The following is a 22,824-nucleotide window of genomic DNA, read 5'->3' on the forward strand; positions in this document are numbered from 1 at the left end:
AATCAATTGAGTCATGCAGGTGCCTCAAGTTAACATTATTTTTGAAAATAGTTGATATTTTGTTATTGCTTATAGCCAGTGGTTAAAAATGGTATGTTTTCTTCTTTACCAATACCTTTATTGCTTGGAGAAAGGTGCCTGTTTCCATTTTAAAGTTAGATTTCAGAATCAAAGGGACTATTTATTTCTCAAATTCAGGAAATGTTTCTCAGGCTATAATGGCCATGTTGTATGATAATGTGTATGTGTAGGTAAAAGAAAGTTTGATGAAAAATTTGGGTTTAGTTTAAAGAAGAGTAAAGAAAGTGAGGCCAGAAAATCTTTAAGCCTTGATATTAGGACTAAACAAATAAGGAAAAGTCGAATGTCCATTCCTTCATCCAACATGTATTTATTGAGCACCTACTTTGTTCTAGACTAGAAGCTAGATATACAAGGATAATAAAGGTAGACAAGATTCCTGCCCTCGAGACTTTGCATGCTGCTAGGAGAGACAGGCAATAAACAAGTAAACACAGTGTGTAATAATAGATAACGATAACTACTTATAAAATAGTACATTTTGATAAATAACAGGGGGCATCTACTTCAGATAAAGCAGTTTGTGGAAGGTCTAACAAGGTAACATTAAAGAAGAGACCAGGAGGAGAAGCTACCAGACTTGGAAAGAGGAGAGAGAAGAAAATTTCAGACAGAGAGAACAGAGATCTGGCACAGAAAATATGTTGGCATGTTCAATGTAACGGTAAGGCTAATAATAAGTGCCAATATATTTGTTTGCAGTATGATTCTCTGAAAAGTATCCATGGTTAGCATTGTTACCTATACCACCTCATCGTTATTTCTTTTTATTAGTTAAATAATAGAATTTAAAAAAACATGATGTGATGAGCACTGGATATTACACGCAACTGATAAATTATTGAACACTACATTTGAAACTAATGATGTACTATATGTTGGCTAATTGAATTTAAATTTTAAAAAAGATAAAAAATAAAAATAAAAAAAATAAAAAATAAACCAACAGATATTTATTATAGGTATTTAGGTATTAAAATGGCCAAGAGATAACATTTGCAAGTAGAAGCCACTAGAATGAAGTATTCCAGAAATGAACAGAACAAATTACTAAAAAGAAAAGAGCAAAATACTAGAACATGATTAATTTTAAGTTTATTTGGGGACTCCCGGCTGTTGCTAGTTTTTAACTGAATACTCCTAAAACAGATCTCACTCGAATTGTATGGACATGCTGTTACTCCCATATTTAGCTGGGGATGTGTTTACTTCGTAATTGGAAGAATGATCCATTCCTAGTTGTGCTGGATTTAAAGCAGGATTGTTTTCTCCATCTTGAACGTAGGGCTCTTGTCCAGCTCAAATCCCTGAGGGGAGGCACACATCTATATCGGGAAATCCCATCTAGCTGAGCACATCGCTGTGGCCTCAGCCCTTCCGTGCTTTCAATGCATCCCCCTCACTTACAGAACAGATGCTTGAGATATGGTTTGCAGTCTTGACCACCCCTTTTGTGTGCTGACCCTTTCTTTAAATATTGAGGAAAGCATTTTGCAAATGGTATCGAGAAGGTTTGCATTCCCAAATTTACTCAGTAACATCCCAAATTTACTCAGTAAAAGTTGCCAAATCATCTTTCATCCTGAAACTCTTCAAAGGAAAACCTAGAGAGATTTGGTGAAGAAATTTGGATTTTTTCAAAGATGTTCTAATTCTTTTGTCTTTCACTGGAGGATCTGACCAAGGCATGCTACAGAACCCCTGGGCGCAGACGCTGTGGCTCTTGGAGAAGGCGTTGGACCTTCCCCGCAGCTCCGTCCACGGTGGGACGGGTGCCGTAAGCACAAGAGCAGTGACTAGAACTTGCAGTGGCTTTGGCAGAGAAACTTTTCTTGGAAAAACTTGCCTGTCTTTTCCTAATGAGGAAATCTGCACCCCCCCCCCCCAAATGAAGCTGAAATATTTCTGTTTTAGAAGCATAATATATAAGCTTTGGGGGAAAAGTCACACAAATGCAGAAATGTATATGTTTTGCAAATACGGCTTTTGCCTGGAAAGAAATATCTTCAAAAACCACGACGGTCAAATCGCATCGGATTGACTGATGTGAGTAGTATGCGGAGTAGGCCAAGACGGGGTGCCGCACATTTCCTGGAGGACCTGTGTTGGGACTGCAGCTCCCCCGCTGCCTCGCCATGGGTTCCTGCCGCTGTGTTTGTGAGAATCGCTGGCCTGGGGGGGCGCTCGCTCAGCATAGCTTGTTTTCCTGTCTTCCCTCACCTATGATTATGTTTAGCTCCTAATCAGGAAGGGGCTGAATACCCTTTAAAAATACAGTCCACGTGTTTGTATGTCCTGGTCATCAGGGGATGAAATCTTAGATAAGATGACTACAATTACATAATCGGTTTTCCACCAACTTTTTCCAGTCATTTCCACCTCTATTTTGTGTCCTGAATTTATTCTTCTCCCCTGCTGCTTCTGTTTTTAGATCTTCTGTCCAGTCATCATGGTGTGGTGGGAAAGGAGCACTAGACTTGGAGTCAGAACAAGTCATGTGTGATTTGGAGCATGTCGCTTAATATCCATCAACCGTAATTGTCTAATTTATAAAATGAATTATAATACTTGCCGACCTCTCAAGGATATTGCAAACATCAAGTAGATTTAATTATGAAAGTACGTTGCAAATTGTTAAGAGTTAAACAAATGTTGGTTGTTTCTCGGTTGTCTTATTTGGGCTTGGGGAAGAGGGCTCATTCTTGGTTGTGAATTTTTTGGAGGACAGTGAAGCTAATAGACATGAAAATACCAAAAGAGATCAGTGTCCTGTTTTCCTGTCAGCAGGAAAAAGTCTAGCCTTAGGAGGATGTCCTATGTACTTCATGTGGGCAGGAATCACCTGGACGGTCTGGTCAAATGCAGATCCCAATCTGCAGATCTGAGTGGGGCGGGAGATCCTACATTTCTTCAGCCTCCCAAGGGATGCTTGTGTTGCCAGTCCCTAGACTGCACATTGAGCACTGGCTGATCAGAGAATGGGGTGAAGGGAGAAGGTAGCATAGGTAAAGGGAGTGATGAAGACAGAGCCTTCTTGTCTGTTGCCCCTTCCTCTTGGTACCAGACCAGGGGAATGAGTGAGCATAATAGTCACTTGTTAAGAAATGTTTCTGTTAACACTGTTAAGGATCTGAACCTGACTTGTTCTGAACCATGCATATTTCCTGGGGAGGACATCTAGTGCAAGAGATACATGGAAGAAATTGTGGCCTAACTCAGAACACTCCAGTCCTATTCAGGATCTTCTACTTACATGGTAAGAAACGAGGGAAATTGAGTTTGTAAAAGAAGTCATCTGTATTCTGCCAACTGGGAACCGATCCAATGCTGATAAGATCATTAGCTCCTGTGACCTTAGCTGTATTTAAAGAGTATTCTCTTGGGACCCTAGTATAACATGTCTTGATTGGACATTGTAAACTAACATCCTTGTCACTCACATTTAGAGCCAAATGACTTCCTTCTAGCATTTTCACAGCCATTTGGTAGCCTGCCATGATATTATGCATTGTTCAGAATAATTTTCTATGTTACTGAGGTTGATTCCCCTGATTTATAGCTATTTGTGAAAGTTGGCTCTCCAAAGGGGTAGAAAAATTAAGAAGAAAATAACTTTATAATAAGCCACTCCAAACAAAGAGCAGATGGTGAAATTCTTGAAATACGGTCAGAATTCTATAAAGGAAAAGGCTTATGATATATAGCTCTTGCTGACCCAATTCAAATGTGTAACTATTGCACTTTTCTGACACACAATGATATCTCGACTCTTTCTTAGCTAGTAAAATAACTGCTCCTGAAAATGTGCTATTGTTTTTTTTGTGGCCTCTTGCAAAGGCGTAAACCTTGTTAGGCACTATTCTCAGAGGTTTGCTGCCTACCTTGTCACTCCACTTACATTAGTAGAATCTTGGTTAAAATTACCTATAGAGGAAATATAGGGAAATATCTGTTTATACCAATAACTGATGGCATCCTTTAGATCACTATTCTACACTGAAAAGAGAAAATCAGGGGGCGCCTGGATGGCACAGCGGTTAACCGTCTGCCTTCGGCTCAGGGCGTGATCCCGGCGTTATGGGATCGAGCCCCACATCAGGCTCCTCTGCTGTGAGCCTGCTTCTTCCTCTCCCACTCCCCCTGCTTGTGTTCCCTCTCTCGCTGGCTGTCTCTATCTCTGTCAAATAAATAAATAAAATCTTTAAAAAAAGAGAGAGAATCAGGGAAGAACAAATTTTGTTGAGTGAATCTCAACTATATAATGAGAACTCTAACTTAGTTCTCTACTTCTGTTTATTGTAGAGTTTTTAAGATCATTAATATGCAGAGTTAAAGAAAGCAGAAATACTCAATAGTTTGGTTCTATCATTTATTTCCTATTTCCTTTAAAAAGATTGCTTCAGGGGTGCCTGGGTGGCTCAGTCGGTTAAGTGTCTGCCTTCAGCTCAAGTTGTGTTCCCAGGGTCCTGGGATGGAGTCCTGCATCCGGCTCCCTGGTCAGTGGGGAGTCTGCTTCTCCCTCTCCCTCTGCTCCTCCTCATTGCTCTCTCTCTCTCCTGCTTTCTCTCTCAAGTAAAATAAATAAAATCTTTTTTTAAAAAAAAAGTTTTCTTCAGGCTCTTAGCCAAGTGTCGCTAAAGGGCAGATCTGCGCCATGGTGCAACCTATATCCAAGTGAGTAGTTGCTACTGGTACCCAAATCCATTTCAAGTTCAACATTAGGCTTTTATGGCTCTGGAATGATCACCTCCAGCTACAAGGATTTTTAAGAAGAGTAACGAATTCTCAGTTTTCTAGTCCATATTTGCTCAGAGGTCAAGTACTAAGTCTTCACCAAGTGTATCTCTATAGTTTGAGCTTTCTCTGTTCTTCACTGCACAGAACTTGAAGCGGTAGCTTATCCCTCCAAAATGCATTGCGGGACGCCAGCCAGCAATTGTTTACTAGCTGGGACAGCCTCTCCCGTCCAATATTTCATCTGACTCCGGGGGCCAGTGACTTTGCTGTCCTTCTGAATTCGTACTTCAGTGGCTTCCCACACCGATGCAGCTTGGTAAAAACAGAAAAGACCCATACTGAGTATCATAAGTGTTTCTGCTTTACCCAAAAATAGGGACTGCCATATATCTTCTTGCAACACAGGCAGATTTCCCTTGTACCTATATAACCCCGAACTTGCCAGATCTGTTTGGTCAGGATTGGTGCCAAGACTGCCAGCAAAGCAAGTAAGAGACAGTCCTGAGCCTGAAGACTCTGGGACACCCTATTCTGTGAGCACAGGGGCAGGGCAAGGAGGTCCCCCTATTGAAGAGTCCCTCCTGAGTCCCCCAGCAGTGCTCAGGGAAATGGAGATTTAGGTGGTTTTATGAATGCCCCAGCTATCAAAATGCCAATGATATAACTTCTAATGGGTCTCCTTAGCCCTTCAGGGAAAGTTCTTAAGGAAGGAGAGTGGATGACATAGCATAGGACGGTTCAGTGTTTATGCTTAAGAAAATCATATCAAGTGTCTTCCTTAAATCTATCTTCAAAGAACAACATGACACTCGTTACGTTCCGTTTTTGGTCCTCATTGAGCTTCCCTCCACATGTTTCTGTCCTCTCTCATTCAGCTTCCTACTCACTGAGGAGTTCCTTACCAACTTAAAGGCAGGGACTTTTCTCATTCATCTTGCATGTTTGTTGAGTGAGTGACTGACTGCCCATTGAATTAGACTGGGATTTGCTGAGCAGAGTGCTTGCTTAGTGTCTAACGTGCTGTGGTTAACTATTACTGTGTAAATTTATGTTCCTTACTGTTCACCTGGGAGTTATTTCAGACACCTTCTCCCCATTTCTCACCCACTGCATACTGATAACTACAGAGTTTTGACTGAAAAGAGGAAAAGATGCTTCAATTTAGATGTTTGCTGACGGTAGAACGGTCTGCAAGTAATCTCACACATCTACCAGCTGAATGAGCAAAACACATATAGCTCAGCAGGAAGACTGTGTGGATCTCCTGAATCCTGCAGGAATTAGTTATAAATCCAGTTTACAAACACACAGAGAACCAAAAGGTTTTCCTTCTGCGCTTTTCTTATTCCCCATGTCCTCTCCACCCAAATGTATTTGCACTCTTATCCATAATTCAGAAATCTAAAATCAACACGAATTCTCTACAAGGTAAATATAGTGTGTGCAGTTGGAAATCGTAGGTCTAATCTATATTCCATGATACAACAGAAATAAGTCTTAATCATATTATTAATTCAGCGACTCACCTGTCTTTCACAATTTCTAAATAAGAAAATCCCTCAGCTTTTCTGTAGAACCAAGAAGGAATTTAACAGGAATCCTGTTAAACCGGGTATTTAGTCATCCCTGGGTTATGCATGTGACTTATCAGAGAACAAAAAAGCAGACAGATTTCCTGTTTATAGTTTAGCATTCCAGACCTAACCATTTCAAGAGGAAAGAAGGGAAAGTTCGATGTGAAGGCATATTTTAATGGCAACTCATTGCTCCTCATTGTCTGTGAAACTCTGAGTAAAAGAACGCACCTTTTCTAACCTGTGTGAAACCCAGCCCTCTCTTTCAAAGTCAGCAGGGACGAAAGCAGCATGCACGGGGTAGTGTGTCAGAATTGTGAAGCGGTACTCATTCGTGCCCTCAGTTACTCAGCAAACATTTGTAATGCCTCTTGTAGGAATCACTGTGGGCTGGAAATTTTTTAAATTAAAAAATTCAAATTTCTTCACTTGAGCTTTCAGTCAGAATTAGAGATTTAAATACATGGTTATATTGCAGTGGAAACTGAGTGGAGGGAATTCTTAAATTCTCCTCCTTGGAGGCAGGTCAAAGAAGTTAGCATGGGACCCGTGTCTCTTGAAGGTGATGTTGGATGGGAAACAGTGTGGGATGGGGAAGGGAACAGTTGTAAATTCTTATCTCTGTCTGCATGAAACATCTAGAAGTTGGGGGAGCAGGTAGCTGTTAAAATAGGAAAGTTCACAAACATAATAAGGTTATTTCAATATTGAAGAGCCAATCCTATTAGCTACAATGATATAAAATGTAGAAATAAGTGAAATCTTACAAGATCAACCAGATCAGCCCCTCCTTTTAAAGACAGAGAAACTGGAGCTTTGCAATGTAAATGAGCTACAGGAGCTCACCCAGCTGCAGGACAATAGAACTGGGATTCAAGCCTATGACTTTAGATGCTGAATAAAACTCTATTTAGGGGCGCCTGGGTGGCACAGCGGTTAAGCGTCTGCCTTCAGCTCAGGGCGTGATCCCGGCATTATGGGAGAGCCCCACATCAGGCTCCTCTGCTAGGAGCCTGCTTCTTCCTCTCCCACTCCCCCTGCTTGTGTTCCCTCTCTCGCTGGCTGTCTCTATCTCTGTCGAATAAATAAATAAAAAAAAATCTTTAAAAAAAAAAAACTCTATTTAACAGCATTTTATAGGATCTGTTTCCCTTTATAAATGGAATGAATCAAGGTTGTAATATATTTGACTTTATTCAATTTTTTCTAACATCTAATCATTTAGGAGCCTGATAAATAGGAAAGGTTCTACATACAAGCTTTATTTGGGGTACTTCTCATACACACACACACACACACACACACACACACACAACAAACAAAAAACCTATATGCTGAATAGAAGGATTTATATGCGTGATATAACAATAGACATAATAATATTTTACATATTACTAACACATTACACTTCACAAAGTGCTTCATATGCATGAAATTTTTCCTCCCCACATCAACTGTGTGAAGTAGCTATTATTGCCCCCATTGTACAAATGAGGACATCGCAAGGGGCAAAGCCAGGGTTCAAATCCATATGTTCCCGCTACACTTGCAGGTTTCTTGTTGTTACACTCCCGTTGCCTCTCTAACACATGAAACATGCAATAGATGCCTTGCCCCTTCCCATATCAGTCAGGTCATCAATTAACAATTGCTGGGACCTAGCACTTTTCTGGAAGCCTTCATGGACACAAAGCAGTTTAGGATTTGGTATGTCACCTTCAACAGCAAACTATCAAAAGTTCAGAAAAAAAAGTAAAATCAGTGAAGCACTGAACTAGTAATTAGTAAAAGTTTATTTGTGCCCACCAGAAAGACAGTTTGCCAACCAGGAGCACCCAAACCAAAACATGGAATGATGCTCGGAGGTGTATTGTTATAAAGCAGTTCATGTGATATGGAGGCAGTAACTGTTTATTCTTCACAGGAACTGGTTACAATATTAGAATTTGCTTAAATGAAATGGACTTGGTTAGTGGTTACTTCCTCTCATTTTGGGGAACAATTTAAGTTCCGCTTATAATCATCACAGGCACAAGCAAGAAGCAACCCAGGTCAAGTGAGCCTCCCCTGTCTTGCAAAATGAGCTAAATTAAGCTTTGTTTGTATGACTAAACTGGTTTTATTTGCTCAGGGAATTTTCAAGCCTGGTCTCTGTTTGTGTTTGATTTTAACAGTGCAGTCTAGGGGCGCCTGGGTGGCTCAGTCAGTTGGGCGACTGGACTCAGTTTGAGCTCAGGTCATGATCTTATGGGTGGTGGGATCAAGACCCATGTTGCTTTGTGCTCTGCAGGGAGTCTGCTTGAGATTCTCTCCCTCTGCCCCTCCCTGTGCACCCGCCCCCACCACCTGCTTGCTCATACACACTCTCACTCTCAAATAAATAGATCTTAAAAACAAAACAAAACAAAACTGGGGCACCTGAGTGGCTCAGTCAGTTAAACGTCTGCCTTCAGTTCAGGTCAGGATCCTAGAGTCCCAGGTTGAGCCCCACATGGGGCTCCCTGCTGAGTGGGGAGTTCTGTCTCTCCCCCTGCCCCTTACTCCCTCACCCCACTCTCTCATGCTCTCTCTCATTCTCTCTCTCTCTCAAATAAATAAATATAAAAAACAAAACAAAACAAAACCCAGTGCAGTCTAGCTGAGGGAAATGGGATTGAGATGAATAAAATGTGGTATAACAAAGGATAGGTTTTAATGAAAATCCAAATTTTTGGATTTGGCTGACTTTAAGTGCCATAGGTATTCTCCAAATGCCAAATTACATTAAGGAAATACAATACAAGCCCACCAGTGATTTATTTTGGAAATCCTAAATCTGAACACTATCATCAATTTACTATACATTAATTATTTTTTAAGATTTTATTTATTTATTTATTTATTTATTTATTTATTTATTTACGTATGTTAGAGAGCAAAAGAGAGAGAGAGCAGGGGAGGAGCAAAGCAGGAGGGAGAGGGATAAACATACTCCGAGGTGAGCATGGAGCTTGACATGGGGCTCCATCCAAGGACCCTGAGATCATGACCTGAGCCCAATCAAGAGTTATACACTTAACCAACTGAGCCACCCAGGCACCCCTACATTATTTATCTTACTTAATGCAACTTGCATGCATTGATGTTGCATTAATAACTTGAAAACAAGTGCAATTATAGAAAATCAAGAATAAGTATACTAAATGCAAGGTTGTACAAAAATTCATGTCCATCTTAAATTCAAACAAGGAAATAATATTATTTGGTCTTAATGGATGTGAAACTTAGACTTGTCACAGATCCAGTTTTCAAAACCTTTTAGCTATAGAAGCATCAATCCTTTGGTGTTGCTGGGATATTCACTTTGCACCAGCAGACCAATTAAAACTGTTGTATAGGACCACCTGGATGGCTCACTGGGTTAATCATTGACTCTTGATTTCAGCTCAGGTAACAATCTCAGGGTCATGAGATCGAGCCCTGCATAGGGCTCTGCATTCAGCGGGGAGTCTGCTTGAGATTCTCTCTTCCTCTCCCTCTGCCCCTCCCCCCACTCTCTTTTTCTCAAATAAATAAGTCCTTTAAAAAAAGAGAAAAAACTGTTGCAGTTGGTTACTAAAGCAGAGGATTTTAGATAGTGCCCAAATTCCAATCCAGGTAACTGAGATCTGAACACTTTGTAATGTCATCACTGATTTTTTTAAGAGACAACAAAATGTGCAAGGTGCTATTTCAAGAATTAGTCCCATGTTACATTTTTTGAGCAATTTGAACTTGTGTTCTAAATTCTGCTGAAAAAATAGTTTATATTTTACAGAGGTTTAGCATTATTTTATAGCTTTGTTTTCCCTTTTGCTTCACATTTTGTTATTTTGAAACCTTCACTTTTCCATATGTCATGGATAATGGCCAATTGTGTTGCCTTCTGTGGAAATAAAGATAAGAAGTAAACAGTTGCTTTCCTAACAAAAGACTTGATTACATCTGAATTGATTTTACCATAGTATTTTCACTACGCACTGTTACTTAGTGTCACGTTGGGGACATTTGGTACTCCTGACTTTGATGACCTTTCACTCCATTTTAATGGATGGCAGCATGATAATAGCCTACGTTAAATTTCTAACTTTGGAAGGCTTTGGCACAATGTTTCCCAAACTGGTTCCCACAGATTGGAATCACCTGGAAAAATACTGATGTCTGGGTCTCACCCATCACCCATAGATTATGACTTAGTGGGTCTATGGTACAGTCTTAGTATTGGGATGTTTAAAAACTTCCAGATGATTCTAATGTGCAGCCATATTTTAAAAGGTACCACTTAGTTTAGAAGAAATATTTCCAAAAGCTAAGCCAGAATGATTTAGTCAAAAATTAGAAATACTACAGTCAACATGAAGCTAAAACTGTTATTGGTAAAATCTAAGTGCTATGCTACTTCTAGGCAGTGCTGTAAGAGTAAGTAGTTTTCTTGATTGTTTTTACGCTTGTATAAAGAATATTCTTAATAAATTTAGCCACATGGTGTGCAAATCAGTATCAACAGCTCTGAGATCTTGTGAATTCTCTTCATTTTGAGATGTAATAAGATGACCTATTTTAACATCATGTGTATTACTAGGTAAATAATAATAACAAAAGACATTTCTTTAATACTTTTCCTATGCCAAGGACATTACATATATTAATTTATTTATTCTTCACAACTCTTTGAGAAATGTTCTATTATTATCCCCATTTTTACAATGAAGGAGCTGAGGGACAGAGAGGTTAGGTAACTCGTCCAATGACACATAGCTAGTAAGCAGCAAATTGGAATTTGAACTAGGCAATCTGATTGGTCTTAGGCCCCCATGTTCTAACAAAAAGAACTTTTTGTTCTATCAAGAAGAATTGAGAAACAAAATTATATTCGGAGACTATTTTTGAATACTGCTGGACTCTAGCTCCCTCCCCCACTTCTGGTTGTTTGAAAATCTTTTTCAAATCTAGCAACATGTAGCACCTGCTGAAATGATCATTTTGTCTTTCTCATTATCAGTGTAGTTCCACTTTTCCTGTTATAAAAACAGAAACAGCTCATGATTTTTGTATAATAGAGCATTTATGTTTATTGAGGAATACATTTTATTGCAAGTCATATTACTACAACCTCTAAAAATAGCACCACAGTTTTAAAACTCTCCTTTTTAATGGGTTTATCTGGCTGGAGCCAAAAAAAATAAATAAAACCACACCTCGGTTATGATGCCTCTCAGACGCGTGTTGATCAAATGCCCAGGGACAGAGGAGGACTTGCCAAGTACAGCTTTAAAAAAATTTTTTTTTGTTTGGAAATAACTTTAAACTTGCAGAAAAGTTGCAAGAACCAAAGTGTTACAAAGAAAATACATATAGCTTCTAGTCAGATTTGTCTATTAAGGTTTACCCCCCCCATTTGCTTTATCAATTGCTCTCACTAATACATAAGCACACACACAAATAAACACAAATAAACATTTTTTCAGTTTTTAAAGTAAATTGCATATATTATGGCCTATTACCCCCAAATTCTTCAGTGTGTGTTTCCCAAGAATAAGGATATTCTCTTGCATAATCCCAGTACACTTCTAACCTAATTTACCATCTATATTTCAATTTTTTTTTTACTGGATTTAGTCATCGCATATTTTGAATGTAATTTAATCTAGAAAATTTCCACAGAGCCTTTCTTTGTCTTCTGTGACAATGACATTTCTGAAGAATTCAATCAACAGCACTGTCCTCTTTTTTAATAGAACATTCCTCATTTGGAATTTGCCTGATGTCTTCCCATGATTAGATCCAGATAGGGATTCTGGACTGAAAGACTACATAAGTGATGTTCTTTCTCAGGGTATCACATTTGAAAGCACATGTTCTCTGCCACTCTTTGGCAATATCGGGGGGATTACCCAGTCAAGGAGTTGTCCAGTTTTTCCACTGCATAGTTAAACTATTTTTTCCCTCATAACAAATGAGCAGTATGTGAAGAGCTACTTTATGACCAAACTAATATCCTTCTCCTAATCAAAATTTCCCTCTATATTTAGCATCCACTGGCAATTCTTGCCTGAACCAATATTGACTGTGATAGTTGAAAAATGGTGACTTTCCATTTCCAGCACTCCTTCCACATTTACTGGTCAGCCCATGGCATTCTGCTATAATGAAGACTCTTCTCATTCTCCCAATTATCATTATGCATTCGTGGATCCTCATTTTTCCTTCAGTGGCTTATAAGTTATGATTTTTTCTCAATTATTTTATTTTTCAAATTGTCCCAGTTTTGACCAAAGGGGACACCTTCAATCTGGCTCCCGTATTTTGGTGGCATGCCTCTATTGTTTTTTTAAACACTTCCTTACTTTCTGGTATAACAAGGTATTTCAGGCTCATCTTGTACCTAACCTGACCTCACGTTGGAATTAGCTGTTTCTCCAAGGAACCCTCATTCCTTTTGTGGGGGGAGGGAATGACATTGAACATGAAGGTCTGGGCAGTAGGTGGACTCATTCCTACTGAGGTGTCATTGCTTCTAAACTCTTTGGGCAAATAGAGCTGGGAAATGTATGGGTGTATATACACATACATATAAATACATGTATTATATACACTCATAAACACATGCAGATACATACACATATGCACATATATACACACGCCTTAGAAACCACCAATTGACATTGATTCCAATCCGTTCTCACATGATTCTTTCTTGCCTCCTTCATTCCATACTTGTATGTTCTTCTTCCACAGTGAAAATCCTGGTCCCTAACAACATCAGCACGTTTGTCATTTGCTCAATCATATATCTGAAAGAGTTTCTTTATTACCTGGGCACAGTAGCCCCTATTCCTGCCTGTCAAAAATCAACTAGACCCAGTAATTCGATGCCCAGTTATTTATCCAAAAGGAAGGAGCTCATATGTCCACCAACAATCTTGTACAAGAATGTTTATAGCAGCTTTATTCATCAAAATATGTTTGGCCAAAATGTCTTAGCCAAAAATGTTTGGCCAAAAACTAGAAACAGCCCAACTGTCTTAGGAGGAGAATGGATAAGCGAACTGTGGGATATTCATGCAGTAGAATACTACTTAGCAATCAAGGAGCAAACCACTGCTGCATGTAACAATATGGATGAATTTCCAAAAACGCTATGCTGAATTTAAAAAGGCAAACAGAAAGAACACATCATGTATGATTCCATTTATATGAAATTCAAGAACTGGCAAAAATAATCTCTAATGGCACACTTGTAGAGATTTTGCAAGAAACAGACGTATTTCTAATAGACAGGTGTGGCCAAGGAGACAAAATAGAGAAAAGGTTTAGCAAATGACCTCTCTTTATTCTCTGCCACTTTGGGACTTTGTACAAGTTATTCTACATTGTTCTCTCTTTTACAAAATGGGGATAATAATAGTATTACCTGATAGGGTTGTTGTGTGAAATTATATTAAATATGGCAACATGGCATATAAATCATCTGGTAGAGGGTCAATGAGCGTGGCACGCAGCACACATATAATATTCAGTAGCTGTTAGCATCAGCATAGGACCTGTGTTCATGCATCGCCCTATACATGTATACCGCTGGTTGCATGGTCCCTCATCACTAACAACACTCAGGAAAGCAATACAGAAATAATAAGAAAGAAACCATCGGGTTTTCCATATTCTTTGACTTACTAAACCCTCTCCTAGAAAAAGTATTCGGCACAATCTGATATATACATGAAGGCAATTTTTGCAAAATAATCTACGATAACTCCAAACTGGATATGACATAAAGATAGAACCATTATATTAGAGAATCGTAATAAATTATGGCATAGCACCTGTTGAAATGTGGAAGAATCTGTGTTAAAGTCACAAAAAGCAGAATGTAAAACAGTATGAACGCTGTGGTCGCAGATGAATACGGTATGTTCGCATGTGCAAAGTGTTGGCTCATACCATGCAGAATGGGAGCAGTTGTCTTCCCCTTTAAGATTTAAAAAAATTTCCTGGTTGCCTTTTCATTTTAAAAATGTATACTTTTTTGAATTAAAAATAACATTTCTTTGCATAAAAACCCACATGTTAAAGAGAATTGTAATGTAAAACCCAAATGATAGAAAACAAATGACTACTTGCTTCTGGTGGAGGTGGGACAGGGCAAGACACTGGGAAGAGGCATGAGCAAACTTTCTGGGATAAAGGAAATGTACCATTATCTTGATCAGGATGTGAGTTATATGGGTGCGTGCATTTGTCACAATGGAATGAACTCTACCCTTGATATCTGTGCATGTCACTGTCCATAAATTACCCGTCAATTTTTAAAAATTGGCTGGGGTAGAAACTGCCCTTTTAGCTGAAATAGAACTCTGGTTTAAAATAGCTCCTTCCTGTAGTTTGTCTCACTTCTGACCCTCCTCCCTATCATGCTGCTACTCAGATCAATACATTTACTTCCTTTTACTATCCAGTTACTTGCTTTACTGTCATTTTGATATACATACAAAATACAACATAGGTTACAATTTCACAGATAACTAAATGACATTATCAACTACTTAGGTCTGGCCACTATACATACTTTAATATAGTAAGGAAATGCATGCACATTGAAAATGTTGAAACAACAATGAATTTTAGATTAAACCTCAGTTTAGGCCTTTACTTATCTGATCTATTAAGACAAAAGCAAAAACAAACAAATTGCAGAGTAGTGGGGCCTTGTCAATAAAAACCGTTGATTTCCAACATCAAATGATCAAATATCACTTCAATGAGGAAGAGATTTTCTCAGACCTTCTCATAAATTCTGGTGCAGACCACGCCCTTCATTTTACATTCCTTAAGAAAAGAGAGAGAATCATTGAGTCTCTAAAAGTCAAACTAGGGAATAGCAAATTTGCACATAGCAACAGAAAATAAAAACAAGCTCGTAAGATTAAACTTAGGAGTAGAACATCAGTATGTCGGTGTCTGGCAATTCAGAATTACGACCATTGAAATAGGAGAAACAGTTGTGAAGTCAATCTATATTACCATGGAAGAATTGTCTTAAAGTGGCAAGTTCTTATGCATAATTTGCGTGCATTTAAATCTAAAAATGGATCTCGAAACTATATGTATATTGCATCATCCGAGGAACATTTAAAAATACTGATGGCTCCTTCTCCCCCAAGAGGTTTGCATTTCATTAATCTGTGGTTGGTATTAACTCCCCATGTAAATCCGTTTGGTAGCTAGGGATAAGAACCTCTAAACTAAAAGAAAAAAAACATTTAAAATTACATGAATCCATATTCAATGTATTTATTAGTAAGCACAGAAGCTAAAACTTCAAAAAAATCGTTAGACGTCACCCCACGTAACCCTGATCATCGCTCTTTATCTGCAGACTAAACGGTCTCCTATGAGCTGAGTATAAATTATTGACATGGTGTAGTCCAAGTTACTTTGGATTCTTGAAAGCAAAACACTTAGATATCTACAAATATTCTATAATTGAGCCATCCGGCAGGGATCGTTTTGCCTTTAAAACTTAGACTTGCTTTTCTCTCTGTGAGTACAAAATGGGGAGATTTATCCATACTTCCTTTGACTTTACTGTTATTTTTAGGTGTTGTTATTTCTTTCTTTTTTTTTAATGTTTTTTTATTATATTATGTTAGTCACCATACAGTACATCCCTGGTTTCTGATGTAAAGTTCGATGCTTCATTAGTTGCGTATAACACCCAGTGCACCATGCAATACGTGCCCTCCTTACTACCCATCACCAGCCTATCCCATTCCCCCACCCCCGCCCCCGAAGCCCTCAGTTTGTTTCTCAGAGTCCATAGTCTCTCATGGTTCATTCCCCCTTCTGATTAGCCCCCTTTCTTTATCCCTTTCTTCCCCTATGGAACATTGGTAGGTGTTGTTATTTCTAAAATAACAAATGGGCTTTGTTATTTCTAAGACCTTGGACTTATACTTGAAGTACCGTAGATGAGTCTTCATGGTTGGATTATCATCTAACCATTAGCTCTGACTTTATTCTTAGCCATTCTTATCCATTGTCATTGCAAAGAAAAAAGACTATTTTGAAAATAATATAATTTCTCTATTTAAATACTATTATTTTTGTATTTAGAAGTGAAAATACTCTTACCACTACCATTTTCCCATCCACCAACTTTCTTTTTATTGTCGTCTCTTTGCCATCCCATTTCTGCACTTGATTCAATGAGCCTCTTGACAAGGTTACAATGCTCTGCAAAGACAAGTTCACATAATCAAGTTGCTTGGACTTTAGTTGATTAAAGAAGTTTTCATTTGGTATTGAATTGTTTTCATAATAGATGTCTCATGAAGCATATACATTTTCTATTTAATTTAATTTTAATTTAATTTAATTTAATTTTTTTTAAAGTAGGCTCCACACCCAACATGGGGCTTGAACTCACAACCCTGAGATCGAGGTGCCCCCAAGGCACATTCATTTTCTTTCTTTTTCTTTCTTTTTTGTTTCAAGATTTTATTTATTTGACCAAGAGAGAGGAAGAGAGAAAGGGAGAGTGCACAAGCAGGGGGAACAGCAGGCAGAGGGAGAAGCAGGCTCCCCACTGAGCAGGGAGCCCAATGGATGGGCCGGGACCCTGGGATCATGAACTGAGCCCAAGGCAGATGCTTAACTGATAGAGCCACCCAGGTGCCCCAGTTTTCAATAGAATGGGGTAGTCTACCCTTTTGAACACTAACAGAAATAATCCTCTCAAGCCGAAGAATGAGCCACTTTGAAGAGGAACATTAAAATTTACCTTTGTTTTCCTGTTGTCAGCTGTGGTTTCTTCAAATTCCTGACCTAACTTAAAGGAGATCTCTGTATTTTTAAACGTACTTTCAGTTCTTATAGTTATAATATCCCCTTTCTTGCTGATGATCACACGGGGCTTGGCCAAATTTCCCAGTTTTCTGGTGGCTAACCCCACACCTGAAAATCAAGATAATGTTAGAATTATGTTGACAAAGAGATGGACCTAGAGAGACTATGTGTGGCCACTTTCTATGCTCAGTTGTTCCTCGGGTGTGGAGACGGCAGGTAGTATCACTAACTACTGAGGACCTCCTCCCATGTTTCACCACCTGATGGAAATACATGTCCATCGACTTGAATATTTCAGGTTTTATTATTACAAGAGTAATGTCTGCAGATTTTAAAGATAAACATGTTTAGCCTAAATAGTGCAAGTCATCCCCTTTTACCACATCTAATTCCACAGTCTTTGAAAATCACCAGTGTTCTGTATGAATCATTCCAGGCACTTTAGTTTTTACATATTAATATTATAGGTATTTTTAAAATGCAACTATGACAGATACACACTGTTCTATGATTTTTTTCTCCTCAGTAATATATTATGGATATAGAAAAGAAGTCTCCCCACATCCTTAATAGAATCTCATTTCTGCAATTTTGTTGTGGCTCCTAAGTTTAACTGGTAGGAAAAATCTATCTGTCTCCTTTCCAGATCTGTACCATTACACATAATTATAAATAATTTTTAAAAATTTTCTTCATCTGAAAAACAAAACAAAATTAGACTCTCAAGCTTTATTACTATTAGTACTAAGACTATAGAAATACGTGGAAAAGGAGAAATGTCAAATGAGAGAAATAAATGAAGGAAAAACTATTTTCATATAAACTAGCTTCATATAAACATATGAATATATATATTATATATAATCTCTGCAGTAGAGTCTGATAATCTACACCATACCAAATTTGCATTCTAATTTTGAAAATGCATGCATTCTAAATTTGAAAATGACAGAATTAGGGAGTCCTTCATTGAGGCTCTTGTATTTTACTTCTTCCTCAGCTGTAAGGTTAAGTCCATAAATCTCACCAACCTCATAGTATGGATCTGTCCCCATAAGTTCTCATAGTTTTCTAGGCAACATGATGTTTTGCTCATTTTACCAAAAAATACAACTCTTCTCATAAGCTTTCTGAATGGGTAAGTAAAGATACAGGCCCTTTGTCAAGTATAGCAACCTGGGTCATTGGCATCATTTTCCATTATATTTATATTCTGGAAATTTCCAAAAATACTTCATACCTGTTGTGCTCATAACATGGAACATTCTCTAGGAACAGTATAAAATAAAGTTGATAAAACTAATGACTGGATTTTCCATTTTCATCCATTGCTCCAACTCCAATAAAGTCTGGTTAGCCTAACATCAGAAATTAGTGTAAACTTCTGGTTTTGCTAACCACCAACATTTTAAATTGAACTTTTCTATTAACTTTAGTATATTCAACTCCTTATTTTATGAGCTCTTCAGCTGTTATAAGACAAACCTTTAGGAAAGCCAGAGGATGGGTTGACTAAGCCTCTAAGATTTCTTTCCTCTAAAAGCAAAGCCCTGCTGATACGAAACCACCTTTGAAATCAGTGTGAGTTCTACGCAATTAAGTAGCTCTTAGGTTAAAATCTATTAAAATTTCCACAAATGAAGTGCAATAAATTATTGGAACAACACAAAGAAGATTAATTGCAGAAAAGGATTGTGCTTCAGCCTGTGCAAAATTCCCCAGAGTCCTAGAAAAAGAGTTAAAAGGAAATAGACAGCTTTCTCAAAAAGGATCTTCTCAACCAGAGCAACAAGGAACATTTCTTACCCAGAGCTTTCATGTAATCATCAAAGTTCTCACTGGAGACAAGTTTCCAGGTGCCCAAGAATTTGTTGCTCATTGTGATGGATGAGAATTCAACACAATTCTAGATGAGGTTCAGGAGACTCAAATGAGATGCTGAAGCCTCAGAAGATTCTTTTCAAAGATGTCCAAAGCACATGACTCTCACAGAGACCCAATGGGGAAAAGCAGTGTCAGGACTGGGCAATGAATCATCCATTAGGACAAAAGAAAGCCCCACATAATGTTTCCTTTAGTCTCCAAAAATTTTTATAAAGATCAATGAGAGTACTATTTGAACCTTCAAAAAATTTTTTGGTCAATCTTACATTTTTAAGAAGTGCTTAGTCTTTAATGCTTTGGAAAAGACTCCATGAATTGACTCCTATACCAGACAAAATTATATGAGCATGAATGAGTGTGTGTGTGTGTGTGTGTGTGTGTGTGTGTGTGTGTGTTTAGGCATCTTGGTCACTCTCAATCCTGAGTCTGCACAATTAAGAATTCTTATTGAAAGAGAAGAAAGAGAGGAAAATGTCCATGAGTATTGTGATAACCGCCTCAAATATGTTGTGGGAGAGAAATGCAGGGAAGCAGTGTGAGGAAGTATTCATAGGTAAGGGAGGCTTGGCATAGTTCACATATCCCAGGCAGGCAGAGTAGGCAGACAATACGGTCAGTCTATTACAGCAGAACACAGAAATTGTATTCATGGGATGGCTAAGAAGTCGTGCTAGAACACGATCTTTGGCCACAGCAAAGATTTTCATCTAAAGAAAAGCAAACTTAAGTTCAAATTAACCAGGTTCTTAGTTAATAGAACAACCTTGAGTTTAAACCCTTTGAAATAAATCTTTGGTTTTATAAAGAGAAGGATTTTCTATATAAATAATACTAATGTATACTGAGAGCTCCTTACGAGCCAGTCACCGTGCTAAGTGCTTATTATGGATTATTTCATTTAATTCTCTCAACACTTCCAAGAGTTAAGTACTATTATTACATCCATTTTACCAATGAGAAGGTTAGGTAACTTGTTCCCAAAACTTGAATGAGGAGAGGCAAGGTTTGAACCTGGCATTGTTCTCCAGCGGAAACTCGGGCCATTATCTTACACTGCTCCCTTTATATCACATATGCACAGAGGCCTTGGCCAAAGGTCAGATGATACTGACATCATCATGTGACTAAACAGAGATATTAATTTCTACTCCAAAATCAAGAGAGGTGAGATTCAAGAGATGAGGCATCCAAGCTACTATGGTACATCAGAGCCCTAGTCTTTGACCAGGGGGAGCAGATATAAAACTTCAAATGTAAGTTTTGCTCTTGGGAATACTTTCTTGCCGCCATAACTTTTCCTAGTGGTTTTCTGTATTGGCGTCAATCCTGACTGTGAGACAACTGATATTACTAGGTTGTAAGTATTTGTACACAGGTTGGCACTCTTCGCAACGATGGTATATTTTCCCATGATCAGTTTGCTCATAACAGGTAGAATTGCTGGCCTCCTGGGCTTCAGTTACCAACATCATAGCTGAGCCATAACTATTTCTCTTTTGTTGTTAGGGTCCAAGTTGGGTCAAAATATGGAATCTTGTACCATGAGTCTGAGTCTCACCTTACATTAATCGTGCATGGATAACTCAAAGTAGGAATGAAACAATGACTGGAAAAATTCCTCAGCTAACCAGCTAACCCAGTCCTAGACCCAAGAGAATATAACTGGAGGAAGGATATTGTACTAGAATAGAAGAAATAACTATGAAAAAGAAAGGGCTTTTGATTAGAGAATGTGTTATTTTTTTTTAAAGATTTTATTTATTTATTTGAGAGAAAGAGTGAGAGAGAGAAAGTGGGAGGGAGAGAGAGAGAGAATCTGAAGCAGACTCCACTCTGAGCGCAGACCCCGACCCAGGGCTCAGTCCCACCACTGTGAAGATCATGGCTTGAGCCAAAACTGAGTTGGTTGCTTTACTGGCTGAGCCCCTTATACCATTAGGATGTGTTATTTTCTTATCCAAAATACTTCATAAAAATGAATGATGTTATCACTTGTGCCCTTAAAAAAATTTTTTGTGATCCCACTTTATTGAGAAATGTAGCATTCAACATTTAGGTGTTCTGCCTAAATCTGTGAAGGACTCTCAAACCAGCCCACTTGAGCTGAGCCCTTGTGTTCAGAGGGACTGATCTAGGAGAGCTGTATGAATTTTCAGCCATCCCTGAATTGCACACAGGCACAGCTGTGGAGTTAAAATATAAACATTGACCTATGTATCGGCAGGGCTTATAACTTTGAAGCAATTTTAAACAAAAGAATTTTCTATTTTAGCTTATCAGCAATGTACCTGACTGCTGGAATGAACCAGCTGTATTCAGATAAAGATAAAATTCTGAGGCTCATATGTGAGTCAGAGGCACAGATCAAAGCAATGAGCAAAGATCCAGACTAAACCAGGCTTGAGACATTAAGTCAATCCTAGCTAAGAAAGTCATCAACATCCTAGTGAAAAAGAATGGATAATGAACACCAGAACCATATTATAACTATACACATATATTTAGACTTGAACTAAATATTTGTAAAATGGGTATACAATAGTCTGTTTACAGTATGGATTCACCTTTCTTGGATTTATTGCCTATGTAATTTCTCATGATAAGAGGAGCTACTTGCATCATACACCGAAAATAACACCCAGAAGTCCAAACAAAATAAAGATCGCTCTTTATAATATGTCATGTAAATATAATTTCCTCATATAATTGTCTTCAAGATGCATCCAGTTATATATTTGGAAAAGTGATAACCGTCCTATAGTAAATGAACAAAGAATTCATGATCACCCTCTTGAGTGCCAAAGCTCTGTCTCCATTCCTCTCATTCATTTAATCACAAAAATATTGAGAGCCTACTAAGTGGTAGGCACTGTTCAAGGTTAAACGTCATTGAACAAAATTCCATGCCCTTTTGGAACTTACTTTCTATATTAAAATTATTATATTTGTAAAATAGAAATACTGTGATCATACTTGGTGGCATGAAAATCACACCAAATAATGTCACTGTAAATAAAATGGTCATTTAAAAAATTATTGAATAAACGAAAATGGACTTTAGAATTTTCATTTCCTTATGATAGATGAGGAAGTTAACTTTCCAACTATGACATCTTAGAAAAAACAGATGCTTTTTTTTTTAATTCTACAAGGTATCCGAGAGATAAAAAAGCAGGGAAAAATTAAGCGTCTAGGATTTGGGTGAAAAATGCAAAGCCATAAAACAGTCCCAATATTTGGGGCTACTGCCCCTCTAGGGATTTATGAAATCTGCAAAAGGCAGATGAGAGGCAAAAATCGGAGGAACGTTTATGACCGTGTTACAAGGTTAGGGGAACAATGAGAGAGAGTCCCGGTTAATCATCATGCTTTGGTTTGGCTTTGAAAGGTTTTAGCATAGGGAAAAAAGTGAATTAAGTAGGCCTGTGCTTGGGGCGCCTGGTTAAGCATCTGCCTTCAGCTCAGGGCGCGATCCCGGCGTTATGGGATCGAGCCCCACATCGGGCTCCTCCGCTATGAGCCTGCTTCTTCCTCTCCCACTCCCCCTGCTTGTGTTCCCTCTCTCGCTGGCTGTCTCTATCTCTGTCGAATAAATAAATAAAATCTTTAAAAAAAAAAAAAAAGTAGGCCTGTGCTTATATCAATTCAATTCTTAAAATTAGTTCAGTGTGATCTGGATAGCCAG

The 22,824-nt window shown here is 38.3% G+C and overlaps 1 protein-coding gene across 1 annotated transcript; it reads right to left on the reverse strand.

Annotated features, from left to right (window-relative positions):
• Positions 1 to 13,651: 13,651 nt before the first annotated feature.
• On the reverse strand, positions 13,652 to 19,171 carry LOC100470585 (myelin P2 protein). The gene is made up of 4 exons (XM_002916732.3): positions 19,062 to 19,171; positions 17,191 to 17,363; positions 16,542 to 16,643; positions 13,652 to 15,236 (listed from the first exon to the last, which is right to left on the reverse strand). The coding sequence occupies exons 1-4, from the start codon at positions 19,132 to 19,134 to the stop codon at positions 15,186 to 15,188; spliced, it is 399 nt and encodes a 132-aa protein (XP_002916778.1). The 5' UTR covers positions 19,135 to 19,171; the 3' UTR covers positions 13,652 to 15,185.
• Between the last annotated feature and the right edge of the window lie 3,653 nt (positions 19,172 to 22,824).

The sequence above is a fragment of the Ailuropoda melanoleuca genome, chromosome 9, assembly GCF_002007445.2.
Source record: "Ailuropoda melanoleuca isolate Jingjing chromosome 9, ASM200744v2, whole genome shotgun sequence".
NCBI classification, from domain to species: domain Eukaryota; kingdom Metazoa; phylum Chordata; class Mammalia; order Carnivora; family Ursidae; genus Ailuropoda; species Ailuropoda melanoleuca.